Raw genomic sequence first — 19,465 nt, 5'->3', positions numbered from 1 at the left:
ACTTGTAAGCAGGATGTAAGAAATAAAGTCAAATCAGTTCAATTCAATACATAATTGACTCCAATTTGCTTGTGGACCAAGTGAATGACCATAATTTGAGACTTGTGAAAGTTGTGTGGAATTTTAAGATCGAGATATATTATTAAAATTCTAACAACATAATAGTATATTGTTAGATAATAATTGATTCATGAGCATTAAAAGGAGTTAGATAGCTAAACTCCAATTTAAAATTGTAGAATGTTTCCAATTATATTACTATCATAAATAGTACTCTTGCTAGTATCCACGTGGAAGTAACTATTATGTATTTCATTGGGAAATTAAAAAATAAAATAGCTAATGTATATTATCTTTTATGTGTTTCTCATTATTATTTAATTTCTTTATCCAGATGTTTGCTCACCAACATATGGTGCAGACAAGGTAGGAAGTTTATGTTATAATTTCTAGTAAGGCTGTACAACTCAATTCATTTTCTATCTATCAGGCATTTCTGCAACATGCTAGAGTGTGGCAAGGCACAATGCCAACATTTGTGTGGCTGAAACGTATGACAAATCATATTTTGGAGTGTGTGATTACCTCAGTAGGCTAGGATCATATTTCACAATTTTGTAGAAATGGTAACTTCAGCCCGATTATGGATGTACTGAATCAAAATGACATGGACAGTCATAGAATTGCAATGCAATGTGTTTCCCTCTCTCAGAATGGCCACATGGTTGCACCTATGCTGTCCTTCAACAAATATGCATTCCAGTGCCAGAACTCAGTAAATGTTAATTTTTGTATAGTTTGCACCTAAGTCTCAGGGACCAGATTGTTGCAGGTCATCACTAATGAATGTCCCCATGACAGTAATGACAGCCTACAGACTCAAAATGGCCTTGGAACCACAAAGGGAGATCAAGTCAATAAAAGGATACTTCAAATGACCAATTTGGGTTTACAGTGATAATGGAATACTTTTATGAAAAGCCATTAAATTATATATATCTTCTTAACATCATTGTATACAGATAATTTTTCTTGGTTGACATGAATATCATGTCAAGAGGTTCTGCAGATGTTGGAAGTCCAGAGTAACACCTACAAAATGCTGGAGGAACTCAGCAGGTCAGGCAGGATCTATGGAGAGGTATTAACAGTTGATATTTTGGGTCAAGATCCTTCATCAGGACATTGTTGGGGCCTTGGCAAATATCTTCTTATTCTTATTAGCCGCAATCAAAATTCCAGAGGGTTGGAGAATAGCCGTCATTGTTCTTTTATTTACTCTGGGTAATAGGAAAAATCCAGGAAATGATAAATTGCCAAGCCATACATCGGTAGTAGGAAAATATTGGAGAACGTTCTTAGGGATAGAATTTACTCACATCTGGAAAAGCATGGGCATATTAGGGAAAGGTAGGGATTGTGCAGGGAAGATCATATTATACAACTTGATTGAGTTTTTTTGAGGAAGTGACAAAAATGATTAATGTAGGTGAGACTAAAATGTTGTGCATGTCAGCTTTAATAAAGCACACATGATAAGCAGAACCAAAATATTAAGTACCTGGGATTCATGGTGACTTGGTCGCATTGGAGGAATGTTATTCTGACAAAAGGTTTGAGTTCAGTGGTGTTCCACAGATGACACACTTAAATGATTCGGATGAAAATGTAGGTGGGCTAATTAGTAAGTTTGTAGACATCATAAAAATAAGTGTAAGTTGTCAAAGAGTACAATGAATATACTATGGGCAAATAATTGGCGGACAGAATTTCATCTGGACAAGTTTGAGGCGTTGCACTTTGGAAGGTCAAACAAAAAAGGAAATTATATAATAAATGGCAGGACCCTATAGAGCATTAATGTACAGAGGGATTTTGTGCTGTATGTCTACATCTCCCTGAAAGTGGCACACAAGAAGATAAGATGGGATAGAAGCTATACTTCCCTTCATCGATTGTGGATTTGAGTATAAAAAGTGAGAAATTATGTTGTACCATGAAATTTTGGTTAGACCACGTTTGGAGTATTTTGTGCAATCTAATTGCTTCATTACAGGATGGATATGAAGGGTTTATAGAGGGTGCAGAAGATTTTAATGATGATGTTGCCTGGTCTGAAGGGTTTTAGCCATAAAGGAATGTTGGACAAACTTGGATTGTTTTCTCTTTGTTTTCTCAAAGTATCAGAGGCTGAGGGATGACTTGATAGAAATATATAAATTTTGAGAGCCATAGTTAGGGTTGATAGTCAGAATCTTTCTCCAAGGATGGAAATATCAAGTATTCGGTAGCAAAGCTTTGAAGTGAAAGGGGGAAAGTTTTAAAGATGATGTGTAAAGCAAGTTCTTTTTTATTCAGGGAGTGGGAGGTGTCAATGACAGGTACATGAATAGGTAGGGCATAGGTGGATATAGTCACATACAGTCCCATGGGGTTAATTTAAATTGGCTTTATGCTCAGCACAGATGAGGGTTGTTCCAGCACTGTACCATTCCGTCTTCTATATGAACCTGAACACTCTTAAAAGTTAGGATATTTTCAAAGTGACTGTTATGGATTCACATGTGTATTGCCAAAGAACACAATATAAGGCAAGTATAATGTCCCCCAAAACATTTCATTTTTTTATCTGAGATCACTACTGTTTCTCTAGAAATACCTATGCGTAGGTATTCATTAAAATTTTCACTACAGCATCTTTGTGACATGCATCTTCAATTAATTAGTCTATCAATATATTATATGGGCTACAGGAATACAGGGTACCAAAATATCTACAATATCTTTTCCCTATCCTTTTTGCTAAATTAAGCATTTTCTGTGAATACATCCCTTTCATAAATATAGGAATACTTATTATAATTTACCTCCTGGCTTGCACTATCGATAATGTCTGGGAGATTAGGAAATAGCCAATGTTAGCGGAGTCAAAATTTGTATTAGAATATACTCGGTCACTTATTCCCAGACCTAGGGATGAAACTCTGAAGACATGAGACAGAATTAGTAAAATAAATCTGTGTTTAAATTTGTTTCTATTTTCCACTGAATACTGTAGGGATATATAAAATGGTCAAGATAACATGTGCCTGGCAAAGTTCAATATAATGTTTCATTTGTAAGTGAAATAATGCTTGTATCTTTCTGAATGCCAGAGTCCAAGTTTCAGAGAGCCAATTAGCTGGGAAGAACTGTCTGATGATACAGAGGAGCTTATTAGTTATCCACTGAATTCAACTGTTAGAGACAATCCAAGTGATCAGTCCTTGCCATCTATCTGTACAAAGAGAAAATCATCTAGGTAAGGATTATAATACTAACTGCATGATTATCTTTGTAGCTAAGTGTAGTTTCATGGATTAAAAACATAAACTACAATTCCTTGCACAAATAAAAACAGAAAATGTTAGCAATACTCAGTAGGTCAGATACACTCTGTGGAAAGAATAACCTCCATGGACCAACATCAGCTATGCTCTGATCTAGTTATGCTGAACTAATTAGATTAGTAATCAAATACTCAACTAAACTAAACTTTTCAGCCTATACAATGCCCATACCCTTCTATTTTATACACTTCATGTGTCTGTCTAATAATTTCTTGAATCCCTCTATCATACTTGCCTTCACCACCACCCCAGGCAAAACTTGCCCCACACATCTCCTTTCAATTGTCTACTCTATCTCAGCCTCTCATAATCTTATAAACCTCTATCAAATCTTCCATCAGTCTCTGCTGCTCCAGATAAAACAGCCCATGTTTATTCAGCCTCTCCTTACAGCACATTCATGTGTAGGTCTAATCCAAACAGTGTCCTTTTTTTTCTGCATCCTCTACAAAGCATTCATATCCTTCCCGTAATGGGGCAACCAGGACTCATTGTATTACTCCAGATGTGGCCTAACTAGAGTTTTATGAAGATTTAACATAACTTCCCAACTTTTGAACTCAATTCCTTGACTATTAAAGGCAAGCATGCCATGTTGCCTTCTTCTGTACCCTCTTTTTACCCTCTTCATTAACCTGTGAAGCCATTTTCAAGGATTTATAGATTTTATGAACCCCACAATCACTCTGTGCATCAACACTGTTAATAGTCTTGCCATTGTCCCTTTACATTTGATCTCCCAATGCGCAGCACTTCAAATTTGGCCAGGTTAAACTACATCTGCCATTTTTCTGCCCATATCTACAAATGATTTATATCCTGCAGAATCATTTGGCAATCTTCTATGCTATCCACAACTTCACCAATCTTTGTATTATCTGTAAACATTATCCTACCTGTTGTAGGAGTGTCGGCAAAAATCAACACAAGTGTAATTACTTCTAACATACACTTTATTCCCACAACAAGCAAATGGCAACATTGAATATATAATATATAAGAAAAAACCTCGCCCCCAAAAAGTAATAATGTACAATGTAACATATGCGGCAAGTTTAACCCTTAACAGTCTGGGTGAATCCTTCCTATTGAAATTAAGGAATCCCTACACCATATATATTTCCATCCAGTTCATTTATATACTGTATACTTAAGGTTTACTTTATAAAGTACCTCCTGCACCTAATAAAGTGACTGCTGAGGTGTATATTTGCGGTCTTTTGCTTCTGTAGCCCTTTCACTTGAAGAGTCGACATGTTGCGCATTCAAAAATGCTCTTCTGCACACCGTAGTTGGAAAGTGTGGTTATTTCAGTTGCTGTCATCTTTCTGTCAGCTTGAACCAATCTGGCCATTCTCCTTTGATCTCTCTTTCAATAGCAAGACATTTTCACCCACAGAACTGCCACCCTTTGGATTTTTTTTTTGTTTTTTGCTCCTTTCACTGTAAATTCCAGAGAAGGTTTTATGAGCATTTGGAAAACTTGGACTGATGAGCTCAGATCCTGTGTAATACCATGTCTCAAACCTTGCATTGGACATCCCAGCATTTGGGTCCAATTCATCCTCATCAAGGATTCTCGTCACAGTACGATTGAGCCTTTTATTAGCTGTGGCCAGCCGCAGCGAGAAAATCTCCAGATAGAGCCTGGTGATACATGATCTCCAGGTTGCTGTGTGCCAGCTGTTGCAGGGAGGAAGTCAAAGTTGCTCAGGTGAAGCTGTTGGTCGCTCTGCGGAGCCAGTCCACCTTCCAACCCCAGAGAGATTCAACTAAGACCCAGGTTGTTGCTGCAGCTTCCTTATGGGGGAAAAGTGGCCCTCATTTTCTCTTTTCTTACTGGAAGAGCCCTGGCTTGGGCCACTGCACATTGGGAACGCAGGTCAGAAATTTACTCGGTTTCAGAGGAATTCAGGGCGGCCATGAAGAAGGTGTTTCATCACCTCATTGGAGCTAGCCAATCCTCGGATCGCCTGGTGAAGATTCGACAGAGGGGACAGTCAGTGGCCAACTATGCAATCGAATTTCAGACCCTGTTCCAGGAGAGTGGTTGGAACGGGGAGGCCTTGCCCACATTATACTGCCACAGACTCCAAGACAAAATGAAGGATGCCCTCGCCTTAGGAGAGCCAGCAGAGAATGGGGTTCACATCAACCAGTCCATCCGTCTTGATAATCATCTGGCAGAGCAAGATTGGAACCACGTCAGAAGGTCGAAGAGAGCCAGTCCAAGCCATACACATTGCAGTTCCATTCCCCAACCTTGGACCATGACCAGCCCGTCGTCTGCTCAAGATTCAGTCGAACTATGTATGATGGTGCTGGACTATCCACTGGTGAGAGGTCCTGGCATTGGAGTCAAGGTTACTGCTTTTACTGTGGGGGAAGCAGGTCACATGCAGGCCATTTATCCAATGCTGCAGCCGCATGGAGGACTGCTAAGACTGTCCAGTGTAGGGAGGACTGTGATGGCAGCAGCCACTAAGCCCCAATCCCATGGATTCTGGTTTCGTGCTGAAGGTGGAGTTCATCTGGGGTAAGAACTTGAGGCGGGTGGATAATTTCCTGCATTTGGGAACCACCCATCGGTTCGACATAACGTCGCAAGAATTGAGCCGGTCCTTTCCCGCAACTGTCTTGGATGGCTGACTGCTAGGTTCCAGTCAGATCCAGCACCAGACTGTGGACTTGCAGATGGGGATTGGGGTTTAGTGGAAGACATTCGTTTTTACATCATTGACTCTCCACTCGTACCCTGATCCTCGGATACTCTTGGCTGTCCCAGCATTGCCCATCCGTGTACCGGAGAGTGAGGAGAGTCATTGCTTGGTCTAGTCATTGTAAGGGGTATTGTTTGCGACATGATGTTCCGACACTCAGACTTTCTCATGTCCAATGGCATATAAAGGGGCAAGCTTCAGTGCAAGGGAGCCTGAGACCTTCTGGAGATCAAGTCAAGTCCTCAAGAGCAGACAAGCCGGTTCGGGCCAACAGGACTGTGCAAGTCCCGACACAGTCTAGTCGGAATCCCACAAAATCTAGAGAGAGGGAATCTGTAGTTCAGGAGAGGTCCAAAGAAATGTCCGAGAAGTCTGGGAAACTTGCATCCAAGCTTAAGGAATCTGACTGCCAGGTCTCAATGAAAGGAGAGCCGATCCCTGAAGCCTGTTCCCGTGGGCAAGAACCCTCTGTAACGCCTCACTGCTGTTACCTGAGGAGACAGACAGGGGTTCAGACTCTGATTTGGGCACTGTTTCCATGAATGAACTTTGTGAGCGTAGGGAGAGGACTCAAATCAGCCCATCACCTAAGAAACTTCAGGAGTTGTCCTTGAAGGAAGGTCTGGAGGAAATAGCAACTCCCAGACCAGTCAAAATTCCTTCCATCTACAAAGACTTGGAAAAGGTACTAAGCAAGGGTAAGGCCTCAACTCTTCCACTGCACCGATGCTATAAATTGCAATAGTCCTGCTGCCCAGTACCTGAACCCTGCAGAGTGGAATGTATGGGCTCTGGGGCCCAGGAGAAGCACAATGGAGGAGAGTATAAAGGGGAAGTATATAAAAAAAGCTCTTCTCATGGGCTTCATTTGACCCTCCACCTCATCTGCTGAGGCAGGGTTCTTCTTCATACAAAAGAAAGATGGGAGCCTATGGCCATGCATTGATTATAGGGGAATAAACTGCATAATGGCCAAAATTGCCAACTCCTTCCACTCATGAATACGGCTTTCAAGATACTACAAGGAGTGACGGTATTCACAAAACTGGTGCATACTATCTACTGTCAAGATGAAGCCACACTCAGGTTGGAGGAACAACACCTTATATACCGGCTGGGTAGCCTCCAACCCGATGACATGAACATTGACTTCTCTAACTTCCGTTAATGTCCCTCCCCTTCTTTCCCCATCCCTGATATATTTAGTTTTTGTTTCTCTCTCTGCCCATCACTCTGCCTGTTCTCCATCTCCCTCTGGTGCTCCCCTCCCCCTTTCTTTCTTCGTAGGCCTCCCGTCCCATGATCCTTTCCCTTCTCTAGCTCTGCACCCCTTTTGCCAATCACCTGTCTAGCTCTCAGCTTCACCCCACCCCCTCCATCTTCTCCTATCATTTTGCATTTTCCCCTCCCCTTCCAACTTTCAAATCTCTTACTATCTTTCCTTTCAGTTAGTCCTGATGAAGGATCTCAGCTCGAAACGTCAACAGTGCTTCTCCCTATAGATGCTGCCTGGCCTGCTGCATTCCACCAGCATTTTGTGTGTGTTGTTTGAATTTCCAGCATCTGCAGATTTCTTCGTGTTCGCATACTATCTAGTCTGTATTTGGGAAGGCGATGAGTGGAAGAATGCATTCAATACACTGACAAGGTACTACGAGTACCTGGTTATGCCTTTCAGCTTTGCGAATGCTCAGGCTGTTTTACAAGCCTTTATAAACGACATGCTCCAGGATACTCTCCATAAGTATGCATTTGTCTGCCTGGATGGTATCCTAATCTACTGGAAGTTCATGGAGGAGCACATTGCTCGTGTCAGGGAATTTTAAAGAGGCTCCTAGACCAAGGACTTCATGTCAAGTTGGAGAAGTTGGAGTTTCACGTGACAACTGTTTCATTTTTGGGTTTCATCATCACCAATAGCAATCTCAAGATGGACCCTACCAAGACCCAGGCAATCAGAGAGTGGCCATCACCATCCAGTATCAGACAAGTCCAGTGATTCCTGTGATTTGCTAACTTCTACTGAAAGTTCATCAGGAACTTCATCTCAGTGGCAGCTCCATTGACAGCATTAACTAAGAAATCCATGGGCCCTTTTGTTTGGACGATTAAAGCAGAGGCTGCCTTTGCAGAGTTTAAGCTGTGGTTCACAACAGCTCCCATCTTGGTTTCTCCAAACCCGGACCTTCCCTTCATTGTGGAAGTGGACATCTCTTACATGTGAGTGGGTGCTATCTTGTCCCCTCAGACAGTAAATACTGCACCCATGTGCACTCTTCTCCATGCGGCTATCCCCTCAGAAAGGAAATATGACATCGGGAATTGGGAGCTTCTTGTGGTTACGTTAGCACTACAGGAATGGTGTCACTGGAGAGAGGGCCAAGACCCCTTTTATCGTTTGGACTGACCACAGGAAACTGGCTTGTAATCAGGAGGCCAAGCGGATGAATTCCAGGTAGGCCAGGTGGCCTTTGTTCATTACCGCTTTGAATTCATCCTGACCTATCGACCTGGGTTGAAGAGCGCAACACCATGTCCTGTCAGTTTGACGAACTGGAACGAAAGAAGCAGCCTACCACCATTTTGACCCAGGCCAGGGTGGTAGAGCCAATTTGTTGGGCTATTGATGCTCTTGTTCATAAGGCCCAAGCGCAAGGGTAGATTTAACAGTCCTCCGGGTAGGCTGTTTGTCCCAATTTCCATCCAGTCCCAGATACTCCCAATGGGGACATTTGTCGAGAATGACCGCTTACCCAGGGATTTCCAGGACCCTCAAGTTTATCAAGAGGAGTTATTGGTGGCCCAGGATGACGAAAGAGGTTCAGTAGTATGCCCAGGCATGCAAGTTATGTGCCTGGAACAAGGAACCCAACCTCAAGGGCTCCTCCACTCACTACCTGTTCCTGAAATACCTTGAACACTCACCTACGTGGATTTTGTCACAGGTCTCTCTCCATCCAAGGGGAAGTTGGTCATCATGACAGTTGTTGATGAGTTTTTGAAAGCCTGCAAGTTCATTGCCTTGGAGAAGCCACCATCTACAGCGGAGGTGACTGAGAGGTGGCACTTGCAATATTTAGGAGGGAGAAAGGTTCTCTCTTCATGTCCTCCACCAAGAATGAGATTTATAAAATGAAACTGCAAAATCCTAGGCGCTGACCCTAGTCATTTTAGATCAAATGTTTTGTGAAGGTACTCTTCTTCGAAATGTTGCTGACTGCCTTTTCGAAATATCAAGAACAGTGCAGTCTCTGGCTTCACCTAAACAGACATGAAGACAGTGAATAGCTTATCTGATCCACTGTTGCAATACTCTAGTAGCAATATTATAGTCTCATGATCAGTACATGCAGTCGCATTACTTCTGCATGCCTGTTTTTCAAATCACATTACATTACTAACTCAGAAGCTTTTCTTTTCCATGCACCTGAAAGTGCAATGATGTATAAATTTAATTTTCCATTAGAAAAGTAGTTTCTCTCCCAGTCCAGCACCAGTAATAAGGACCCTAGCAAGGGTGGGGATGACTTAAGCAGACTGAAATACTTGAGTGTATAGACATTAAGAAAGAGGATGTGCTGGAGCTTTTGAAAGGTATTAAGTTAGATAAGTTACTGGGACCGGGTGAGATACACCCCAGGCTACTGTGGGAAGTGAGGGAGGAGATTGCTGGGCTTTTAGCAATGATCTTTGCATCATCAATAGGGGCGGGAGAAGTACCAGGGGATTAGAAGGTTGCAAATGTTGTTCGCTTGTTTAAGAAAGGGAGCAGAGATAACCCAGGAAATTATAGACCAGTGAGTCTTACTTCAGTGGTGGGCAGATTGTTGGAGAAGATCCTGGGAGGCAGGATTTATGAACATTTGGAGAGACATAACTTGATTAGGTATAGTCAGTATGGCTTTGTCAAGGGAAGGTCATGCCTTACAAACCTGATGCAGTTCTTTGAGGATGTAACAAAACACATTGATGAATGTAGGGCAGTGGATGCAGTGCATATGGATCTCAGTAAGGCATTTGACAAGGTTCCCCATACGAGGCTATTTCAGAAAATAATGAGGCATGGGATCCAAGGAGACTTTGCTTTGTGGACCCATAATTGGCTTGCCCAGAGAAGGCAAAGGGTGGTTGTGGATGGTTTGTGTTCTGCTTGGAGGACGGTGACCAGAGGTGTTTTGCAGGGATATGTCCTGGGACCCCTCCTCTTTGTGACCTGGATGAGGAAGTAGAAGGTGAGTTAGTAAGTTTGCTGATGATACAAAAGTTGGGGGTGTCGTGGATAGTCTGGAGGGTTGTCAGAGGTTACAGCGCAACATTGATAGGATGCAGAACAGGGCTGAGGAGCGGCAGATGGAATTCAACCCAGAAAAGTTTAAAGTGGTTCATTTCAGAGGGTCAAATTTGAAGACAGAATATAATATTAATAGTAATACACTTGGCAGTGTGGAGGATCAGAGAGATCTTGGAGTCCCTGTCTATAGGACACTCAAAGCTGCTGTGCAAGTTGACAGTGTTGTCAAGAAGTTATATGGTGTGTTGGCCTTCATCAACCATGGGATTGAGTTCAATAGCCATGAGGTAATGTTACAGCTATATAGGACTCTGATCAGACCCCTCTTGGAGTACTGTGTTCAGTTCTGGTCATCTCATTATAGGAAGGATGTGGATACTATAGAGCGAGTGCAGAGGAGATTTACAAGGATGTTGCCTGGATTAGGGAGCATGCCTAATGAGAATAGAATGAGTGAACTTGGCCTTTTCTCCTTGGAATGACAGAGGACGAGAGGTGACCTGATAGAATCAGGTTTATTATCACTGGCATGTGACGTGAAATTTGTTAACTTGGAAGCAGCAGTTCAATACAACACATAACCTAGCAGAAAGAGAGAAAAAAAAATAAAACATAATAACAAATAAACGAGTAAATCAATTACGTATATTGAATAGATTATTAAAAAATGTGCAAAAACAGAAATACTGTAGATTTAAAAAGTGAGGTAGTGTCCAAAGCTTCTAAGTCCATTCAGAAATCGGATGGCAGAGGGGAAGAAGCTGTTCCTGAATCGCTGAGTGTGTGCCTTTAGGATTCTGTATCTCCTACCTGAAGGTAACAGTGAGAAAAGGGCATGCCCTGGGTGCTGGAGGCCTTTAATAATGGACGCTGCCTTTCTGAGACACCGCTCCCTGAAGGTGTCCTGGGTACTTTGTAGGCTAGTGCCCAAGATGGAGCTGACTAGATTTACAAACTTCTGCAGCTTCTTTCAGTCCTGTGCAGTAGCCCCTCCATACCAGACAGTGATGCAACCTGTCAAAATGCTCTCCATGGTACAACTATAGAAGTTTTTGAGTGTATTTATTGACGTGCCAAATCGCTTCAATAGACAATAGACAATAGGTGCAGAAGTAGACCATTCGGCCCTTCGAGCCTGCACCGCCATTTTGAGATCATGGCTGATCAATTACTATCAATACCCAGTTCCTGCCTTGTCCCCATATCCCTTGATTCCCCTATCCATAAGATACCTATCTAGCTCCTTCTTGAAAGCATCCAGAGAATTAGCCTCCACTACCTTCCGAGGCAGTGCATTCCAGACCCCCACAACTCTGGGAGAAGAAGCTTTTCCTTAACTCTGTCCTAAATGACCTACCCCTTATTCTTAAACCATGCCCTCTGGTACTGGACTCTCCCAGCATCTGGAACATATTTCCTGCCTCTATCTTGTCCAATCCCTTAATAATCTTATATATTTCAATCAGATCCCCTCTCAATCTCCTTAATTCTAGCGTGTACAAGCCCAGTCTCTCTAACCTCTCTGCGTAAGACAGTCCAGACATCCCAGGAATTAACCTCGTGAATCTACGCTGCACTTCCTCTACAGCCAGGATGTCCTTCCTTAACACTGGAGACCAAAACTGTGCACAATACTCCAGGTGTGGTCTCACCAGGGCTCTGTACAAATGCAAGAGGATTTCCTTGCTCTTGTACTCAATTCCCTTTGTAATAAAGGCCAACATTCCATTAGCCTTCTTCACTGCCTGCTGCACTTGCTCATTCACCTTCAGTGACTGATGAACAAGGACTCCGAGATCTCTTTGTATTACTCCCTTAGCCAACTATATACCGTTCAGATAATAATCTGCCTTCCTGTTCTTTCTCCCAAAGTGGATAACCTCACACTTATTCACATTAAACGCCATCTGCCAAGTATCTGCCCACTCACACAGCCTATCCAAGTCACCCCGAATTCTCCTAACATCCTCATCACATGTCACACTGCCACCCAGCTTAGTATCATCTCCTAATAAAGTATAGCCGATGTCTTGCCTTCTTTGTGACTACGTCAATGTGTTGGGACCAGGTTAGATCCTCAGAGAACTTGACACCCAGGAACTTGAAGCTGCTCTCTCTCTCTCCACTCGTGTGGATAGCCAGAGGCTTTTTCCCAGGGCTGAAATGGCTAACACAAGGGGGCAAAGTTTTAAGGTGCTTGGAAGTAGGTACAAGGGGGATGTCAGAGGTAAGTTTTTCATGCAGAGAGTGGTGGGTGTGTGGAATGCATGCCAACGAAGGTGGTAGAGGAAGATACATTAAGGTCTTTTAAGAGACTCTTAGATAGGTAAATCGAACTTAGAAAAATAGAGGGCTATCCAGTAGGGAGGTTCTAGGCAGCTTCTAGAGTATGTTACATGGTCAGCACAATATTGTGGGCCGTGGTACCTGTAATATGCTGTAAATTTTCTGTTTTCTATGTTTCTATATTTTCTATCAATTAACTTTTACTGCTTACTGGATATCATGCAAAAGAATGTCAAACCCTTTGTGTTTCCTAGTTAGAATCACACTAGCGTTTTCAAGCATTACAGTAGTATTGATTTGAATTCCAGATATAGACCAATTTAAATTGTATGAGATAATGTTAAGTGTATACTACTTTCACAAAGTACTGTAATCCTCTGATGATTTCCCTAATAGTCCTATCTCAGAACTAAATTAAGAGTATATAAAAGCAAGAAAATAAAGTTTAGAACAAAAATGGGGAAGGAACTACTTGTTTCTTTCATTTTTGTTTGAAGTAATTTTTGCTTGATGAAATAATGGGAGTGGCAAGATGAAGCACATCAAAATTCACACCATTACTTTCAATTAATTACTTTGAAATTGATAATGGGGTAAAGGGGACTTAAGCTAATTATTCTTAATTTGTTATCACCAGATCCTTCAATATTGTTCAAAAGAGATTTGGTAGGGACCTGGTGTGATATATTTAAACAGACAATACAAGGCATTCCCTGTACTTGTAAAATATCCTGAGTCCCACAGCAAAAATAGTTACAATCCATTTTTCCTGTATATTAGATATACATGAGGTGCCACTCTATACTTACTCATCTGTAGTTTTATTTATGACTCATCTTCCCATTGGGCATGGTTCTCTTCTGCAAACAGTGGTAGGGAAGGGTAACTTTACTGGGGAATTACTACTGAATAAATTCAAACATTGCTAAGAAAAAATGTATGTTGTATTCTTAGATAAGATGCTTTCTTTATCTTTATGACCAGTGATGATATGATTCTCTTGAAATGTAATTGTTTTGAATTTATCTTTCTTTGTCAAGTAGGTTTTATTTTGATCCAGTTTGCCATCCTGCATGGGACAGAATCCATGAACGAGTACAAAATCTTTTGGCTAGTATTGATGCACAGGAAAAGGCTACAGCTGTAAGTATCATTGGTTGGCTGTGAGAGTTAGGAAACCTAAATTTAGTGGTTTATTCACATCTTGAAACAGCATGTTCATTAATGTTAGAGAAACATATATAAAATATACAAATATAGATTTATGATAAATTGTAAAAGAAAATAAATTAAGAATAATCAATTAAGCATTGAGTTTATCTAAGCCATGATATTTCTTATTTAATTATTAAATTCGATGAATTTTAAAAATAGAATTGAGAAGAGATTTTGCCACAGTAGCAATAAAAAGTAAATGATTCTCACCTAATAATTATAAGGAATCTGCAGGAATTGAGATCTTTTTTAGTGCAGGGTACTAATGATTTTGAAATTGATCTGACCCTTAGAAGAAAGTTAGTTTCACCTGCTCACCATGTACATAACAAGACAAGTGAGAAAAAAAAGCAGCAAATGCTATTAAAGACTGGTAAGTTTCCAATAATATTTTTGATCTAATCTGTGATATAATTTTAAATGCAGAGGATATAACAGTAAGTAAAATGGCAGATGTAATATTCTCACTCACATTTTCCAAGCTTTATGTATTTTTGGCTATAACCATCTTCAAATAGTGCTCACCGAGAAATCCTAAACTGTGATAACTTGATGATGGCAGTAAAACAGCTGAAGTATTTATTGCATAGTGCTTAAGCGGGCAAATAAAATGAAATGCAATAGCAGGAATGAGGCAATCAGAAAAACACAACTATTGGTCAGAGAAAACCAGCAACAGGTTATGCTGAGGGACTATTTGAGAGTCATAGTTGTGGATAAGACCATTGCCAGAAGGTGGCAATGTTTGTCATGAAATCAAAAGATGTGATAAGAAACCCTACAAACAGATTTAGTGAAATGAAGAAAGCTAATCTTTGTGTTCAAATTTAAGGACAAAGGCTACCACAGAAAAAAATAATTTAGCATAATCGATAAAATTTTGAGTTTGTTAGGAAAAGATTGGATTCCTAATCTTTGCCAGATTGGATTCCTGCCGGAGACATTTCTACATTCTCCCCATGATCACTTGGGTTCCCTCCAGGTGCTCAGGTTTCTTCCCACATTCCAAAGATTTACATTTGGTGTTAGTGAATTATGGGAATGTTATGTTGACACTGACCGCATAGCAACACTTTAAAGCTGCCCCAGCACGATCCTCGGACTGTGTTGGTCATTGACACAAAACAGCTCATTTTACTGTATATTTAAAAGTTTCAAAGTACATGGGACAAATATAGCTAATAAAGTTAATCATTCAAAAATAGAGACAAAAATATATCAAAGTACTTCACATCTATTCATTCTTGACCTGTTTAAGTTGACTGTTGCCACAATTGTGGTCTCAACTCCAGTGTTAAGAGTAACACACAAATTACTGGGGAAACTCAACATGTCATGTAGCATCTATGGAGTGGAATAAACAGTTCATGTTTCGGGCCAAGACCCTAATTTCCAGTAATAGCAGAATCTCTTGTCTCCAGTGTTAAGATCGTCATTACTGACACAACATTGTTGGTGTTTATTAATACTGAAGATTGCGTAGGGACAGGATAGCAATGCTGATCGAAGCTTTTGACACTTTAAGAGAGTCAACCCACCTATCCTTGAGAATCAATAACATTTCCATGATTAACTTCTTCACTATTAATACCTTGGAGTCGCCACTCACTTGGAAGCTAACTAGGCCAGTAGCAAAAGAGCAAATCAGATGTTCGCTGTCATTTGGTGTATCATTCACCATCTATTACCCAAAGTCATTCCATGACAGTAACATTGAGTGTGACTGTGGGAGAGTACATTTCATTTGATTGAATGACCACAGCTCCAGCAGTGTGGTTGTGCCTGTAATTTGTAGAATGCCTACAAGATGGCTTTTTAGAGAAGCTTGTGGTTGAGCCCACTAGGGGGAAAGGTAATTCTGAATTGGGTGTTGTGCAATAAACCAGATTAGGGAGCTTAAGCTAAAGGAACCTTTGGGAGTCAGTGACATAATATGATAATTCTCCCTGTAGTTTGAGAGGGAAAAGATAAGGTCAGATGTATCCGTATTACTATGGAGTAAATGGAATTACAGTGGCATGAGAGAGGAGCTTGCCAAAGTTGATTGGAAGAGGTGGGAAAGGGTCACTAGTAGGAATGTCGGCAGAACAGCAATGACTGAGTTTCTGGGAGCAATTCGGAAGGCACAGAATTGATGCATCCTAAAGATAAGTAAGTATTCTGAAGGGAGGATGAGGCAACCATGGCTAACAAGTAAAGTTAAAGACAGCATGAAAGGAAAAGGGAGGGCATATAATATAGCAAAAATTAGTGGGAAGTTAGAGGATTGGGAATCTTTTAAAAACCACCAGAAGACAACTAAAAAAGCCATAAGGAGAGAAAAATTGAAATATAAAGGTAAGCTAGCCAATTACATCAATAAGGATACCAGAAGTTTTCTCAGATATATCAAGAGTAAAAGAGAGGTGAGAGTTGATATTGGACCACAGGAAAGTGATGATGAAGGAACAAAGAAATGGCAGATGAACTTTATAAGTATTTTGCATCAGTCTTCACCCTGGAAGACACTAGCAGTATGCTAGAAGTTCGAAAATATTAGACAGAGGTGGGTGTAATTGCTATTACTAAGGAGAAATTGCATGGGAAGCTGAAAGATCTGAAGGTAGATAAGTCATCTGGACCAGATGGACTACACAACCGGGATCTGAAGGAGCTAGCAGAAGTGATCATTTGTAAAGATCTTTCAAGAAACACTAGGTTCTGGAATGGTTCCTGAGAACTGGAAAATTGCAAATGTAACTCCACTCTTTATGAAAGGAGCAAGGCAAAAGAAAGGAAATTTTAGACCAGTTAGCCTGACTTCAGTGGTTGGCGGGATACAAAGAGTGGGAATAAAGGGGGCCTTTTCAGGTTGGCTGCCAGTGACTAGCGATATTCCACAGGTGTCGGTACTGGGACTGCTTCTTCTCATGTTATATGTCAATGATTTGTTTGAAGGAACTGATGGCTTTGTGGCCAAGTTTGCAGATGTGAAGAAAGGTGAATGGGCAAGCAGTGTTGAGGAAGCATGGAATCTCCAGAAGGACTTAAACAGACTGGGAAATTGGGCAAAGAAGTGGCTGATGGAATATAGTGTATGGATATGTATGATCATGTGCTTTGGTAGAAGGAATAAAAGCATAGATTACTTTCTAAATGGGGAGAAAATTATAAAATCAGAAGTGCAAAGGGACTTGGGAGTCTTTGTGCAGGATTCTGTACGGGTTGACTTACAGGTTGAGTCAGTGGTAAGGAAGGTAAATGCAATGCTGGTATCCATTTGGAGAGGGCTAGAATATGAGCAAGGATGTACTGCTGAGGTTATAAGGCATTGTCAGACTGCACCTGGAGTATTGTGAGCAGTCTCAAGCCCCTTATCTACGAAAAGGTGTGCTGGCCTTGGAGAGGTTCCAGAAGAGGTTCACAAGGACTACTCCAAGAATGGAAGGGTTAATGTGTGAGGAACATTTGATGGCTCTGAGCCTGTACTCGCTGAAGTTTAGAAGAACAGGGAGGACCTTATTGAAACCTACTGAATATTGAAAGGCCTAGACAGAGTGAATGCAGAAAGGATGTTTCCAATAATGGGGTAGTCTAGTGTAACACGCTATAAGGTTTCGCTGCCAAGGCTAATGTAATGGCTTCTATGTAATGTTCCACTGTTAAGGTAATGGTTTCTCTGTAGCAGCAATGTTTGGGTTCTGACTAGAGATAACAGGACTTTGGAATTCAGTGGCGATCCAATGGGAGAAATGTTGTTCTTTCTTGTGTGTCTGGGAGCCGGGTTTTTCACGGTCTTGTCGAGGAGAGATGAAGAGGGAGGATGCGTGTGGAGAGAGCTGGTAGACCACCAGATGGCGTGGACTGAGATCTGAGGGTCCGAAGGTCAGCGACATTCGGAGGAGACCTATGGTGGAAGAATAACTACTGAGTGAGCTCTGACGGGGACTTGGACTTTGACTTGGGCCCTCTTTTTGTTTATTTTCATTACTAACCCTATATTCAGATTAAGATTCATGGTGTACTGTCTGATATTTTGCGTTGTGGGTTTGTAACTGGGGGTACATTACACAGTATCCACACAAACATGATTTCCCAGTATGGTGGGGCTGAAGGCTGATTGCCCTAGACGAACATGAGCTGGGTGAGCCTGAGGGTTACAATTGCGGGGGGCTATGTCCTGGATTGATTCCATTGGATACTGCGTTATTGCCCTGTTTAAATCTGTGCTGGTATGGATGCTGCTGGGGTGGAACGCTGGTGTGCTTCTGTGGGATTGCCGGTGACTGATGTGTGCGTGTTGAGTCGGGTAGATTTCGTACCTCGGATGAATTGTTAATTCGATTTTTGAGTATGCTTAAAGCTGTTGGCAAAGTTGAAATCGTAGCACAGAAGTTTGATAAAATGGTGAGGTCAGATCTTGTTTTAGTTCAGACTAGCGCTGACGTAACGGCGGTGAGACTACCAGCATCTGTCAGTGCCCCAGGTGAGGTGGGGCCATGGCCTGTCCATACTATCAGGGAGAAGGAGAAGGGAGCCCAGCAGGCGGGGTCACAAGCTGAGTTGCCCGCAGTTGGGGGGGGCGCGGAGATTTTATCTCTGAGAAGTGAGGGGAAAGAGTGGTCAGATTTGGAAAGTTTAATTAGTCCCTGTCCTCCAGTGAGAAGTGAGGGTTCGGAGTTGGCATCAGCCCTTACCTCCCTGGCGAACAAGTGTCCCAGTGCACAGGCAGCAGGTCTCTGCCAGAAGCTAAGAATGTTCTCTGGATAACGCCCATCCCCGAGGGGGAAGAGGAGTATGAGACGTGGGTGGAGCAGACCTCTCAGTTGTTAGGTGAGTGGCAGTGCTCTGATGACGAAAAATGACAGAGACTGGTTGAAAGTTTGAGAGGGTTAGCGGCTGATGTAGTAAGAGGCTAGACAGTTAACCAACCCTCTGCTCCCCTTGCTGAGTATCTAGACACATTAGAGAGTGCTTTTGGTACAACAGGGAGCCCACTGGAGCTCATGGGGTGGGGGGGGGGGGTTTCAAAACATGCGTCAGGAGAAGGGGGGGGGGAGAAGCTTTCCGCATATCTTTTTCAGTTAGAGAGGCAGCTAAATTGTTTGCGGTGCCGGGGGGTCATTCAAGCGGCTGAGAGGGATAAGTTAAGGATGGACCAGATTGCCAAGGGCACCCAGTCCCATGACATGATAGCTTGGGGTCTCTGGCAGTCCTGTAAAACACACTCCCCTCCCTCACTTGTTCAGCTGATCAGAGAGGTGCAGGAGGACCCCGTCAGCAGAGTACAGTCCTCAGTAGTCCCTTGTGGTGAAGTGACCGGGGCCAGCCCAACCCGGGAAATGGTAAAGGAGATGCTGGCAGAGCTGAGAACTGAGATGTCCCGGGTGTTAACAGCAGGTGTGGACTGGTAGAGAGAGGGCCCTCGTAAGGAGACGGACTACATAGAGGGCTGCGGGTGGCCGGGGTTCTGTGAGAAGAGGGGCGGCCGGTAGCGTGTGCTATAACTGTGGGGAAGAGGGACACTTCTAGCGGGAATGTGAGTGGCAGGAAGCCCATCGGAGAGTGGGTCCACGGGTATCCAA

The 19,465-nt window shown here is 42.2% G+C and overlaps 1 protein-coding gene across 1 annotated transcript in view; it reads left to right on the top strand.

The window, feature by feature from the left end:
- spata6l (spermatogenesis associated 6-like) overlaps positions 1 to 19,465 on the top strand; it is a 90,441-nt gene that overhangs the window by 57,386 nt on the left and 13,590 nt on the right. Inside the window, exons 10-13 of the mRNA XM_073072568.1 lie at positions 395 to 426; positions 3,156 to 3,301; positions 13,730 to 13,829; positions 14,195 to 14,274. Of these exons, the coding sequence (XP_072928669.1) occupies positions 395 to 426; positions 3,156 to 3,301; positions 13,730 to 13,829; positions 14,195 to 14,230 (314 nt within the window). The 3' untranslated portion in view covers positions 14,231 to 14,274. The remainder of the gene's footprint in view (positions 1 to 394; positions 427 to 3,155; positions 3,302 to 13,729; positions 13,830 to 14,194; positions 14,275 to 19,465) is intronic.

The sequence above is a fragment of the Hemitrygon akajei genome, chromosome 2 (assembly GCF_048418815.1).
Source record: "Hemitrygon akajei chromosome 2, sHemAka1.3, whole genome shotgun sequence".
In the NCBI taxonomy this organism is placed as follows: Eukaryota; Metazoa; Chordata; class Chondrichthyes; order Myliobatiformes; family Dasyatidae; genus Hemitrygon; species Hemitrygon akajei.
This window is presented reverse-complemented; position numbering and strand designations above follow the sequence as displayed.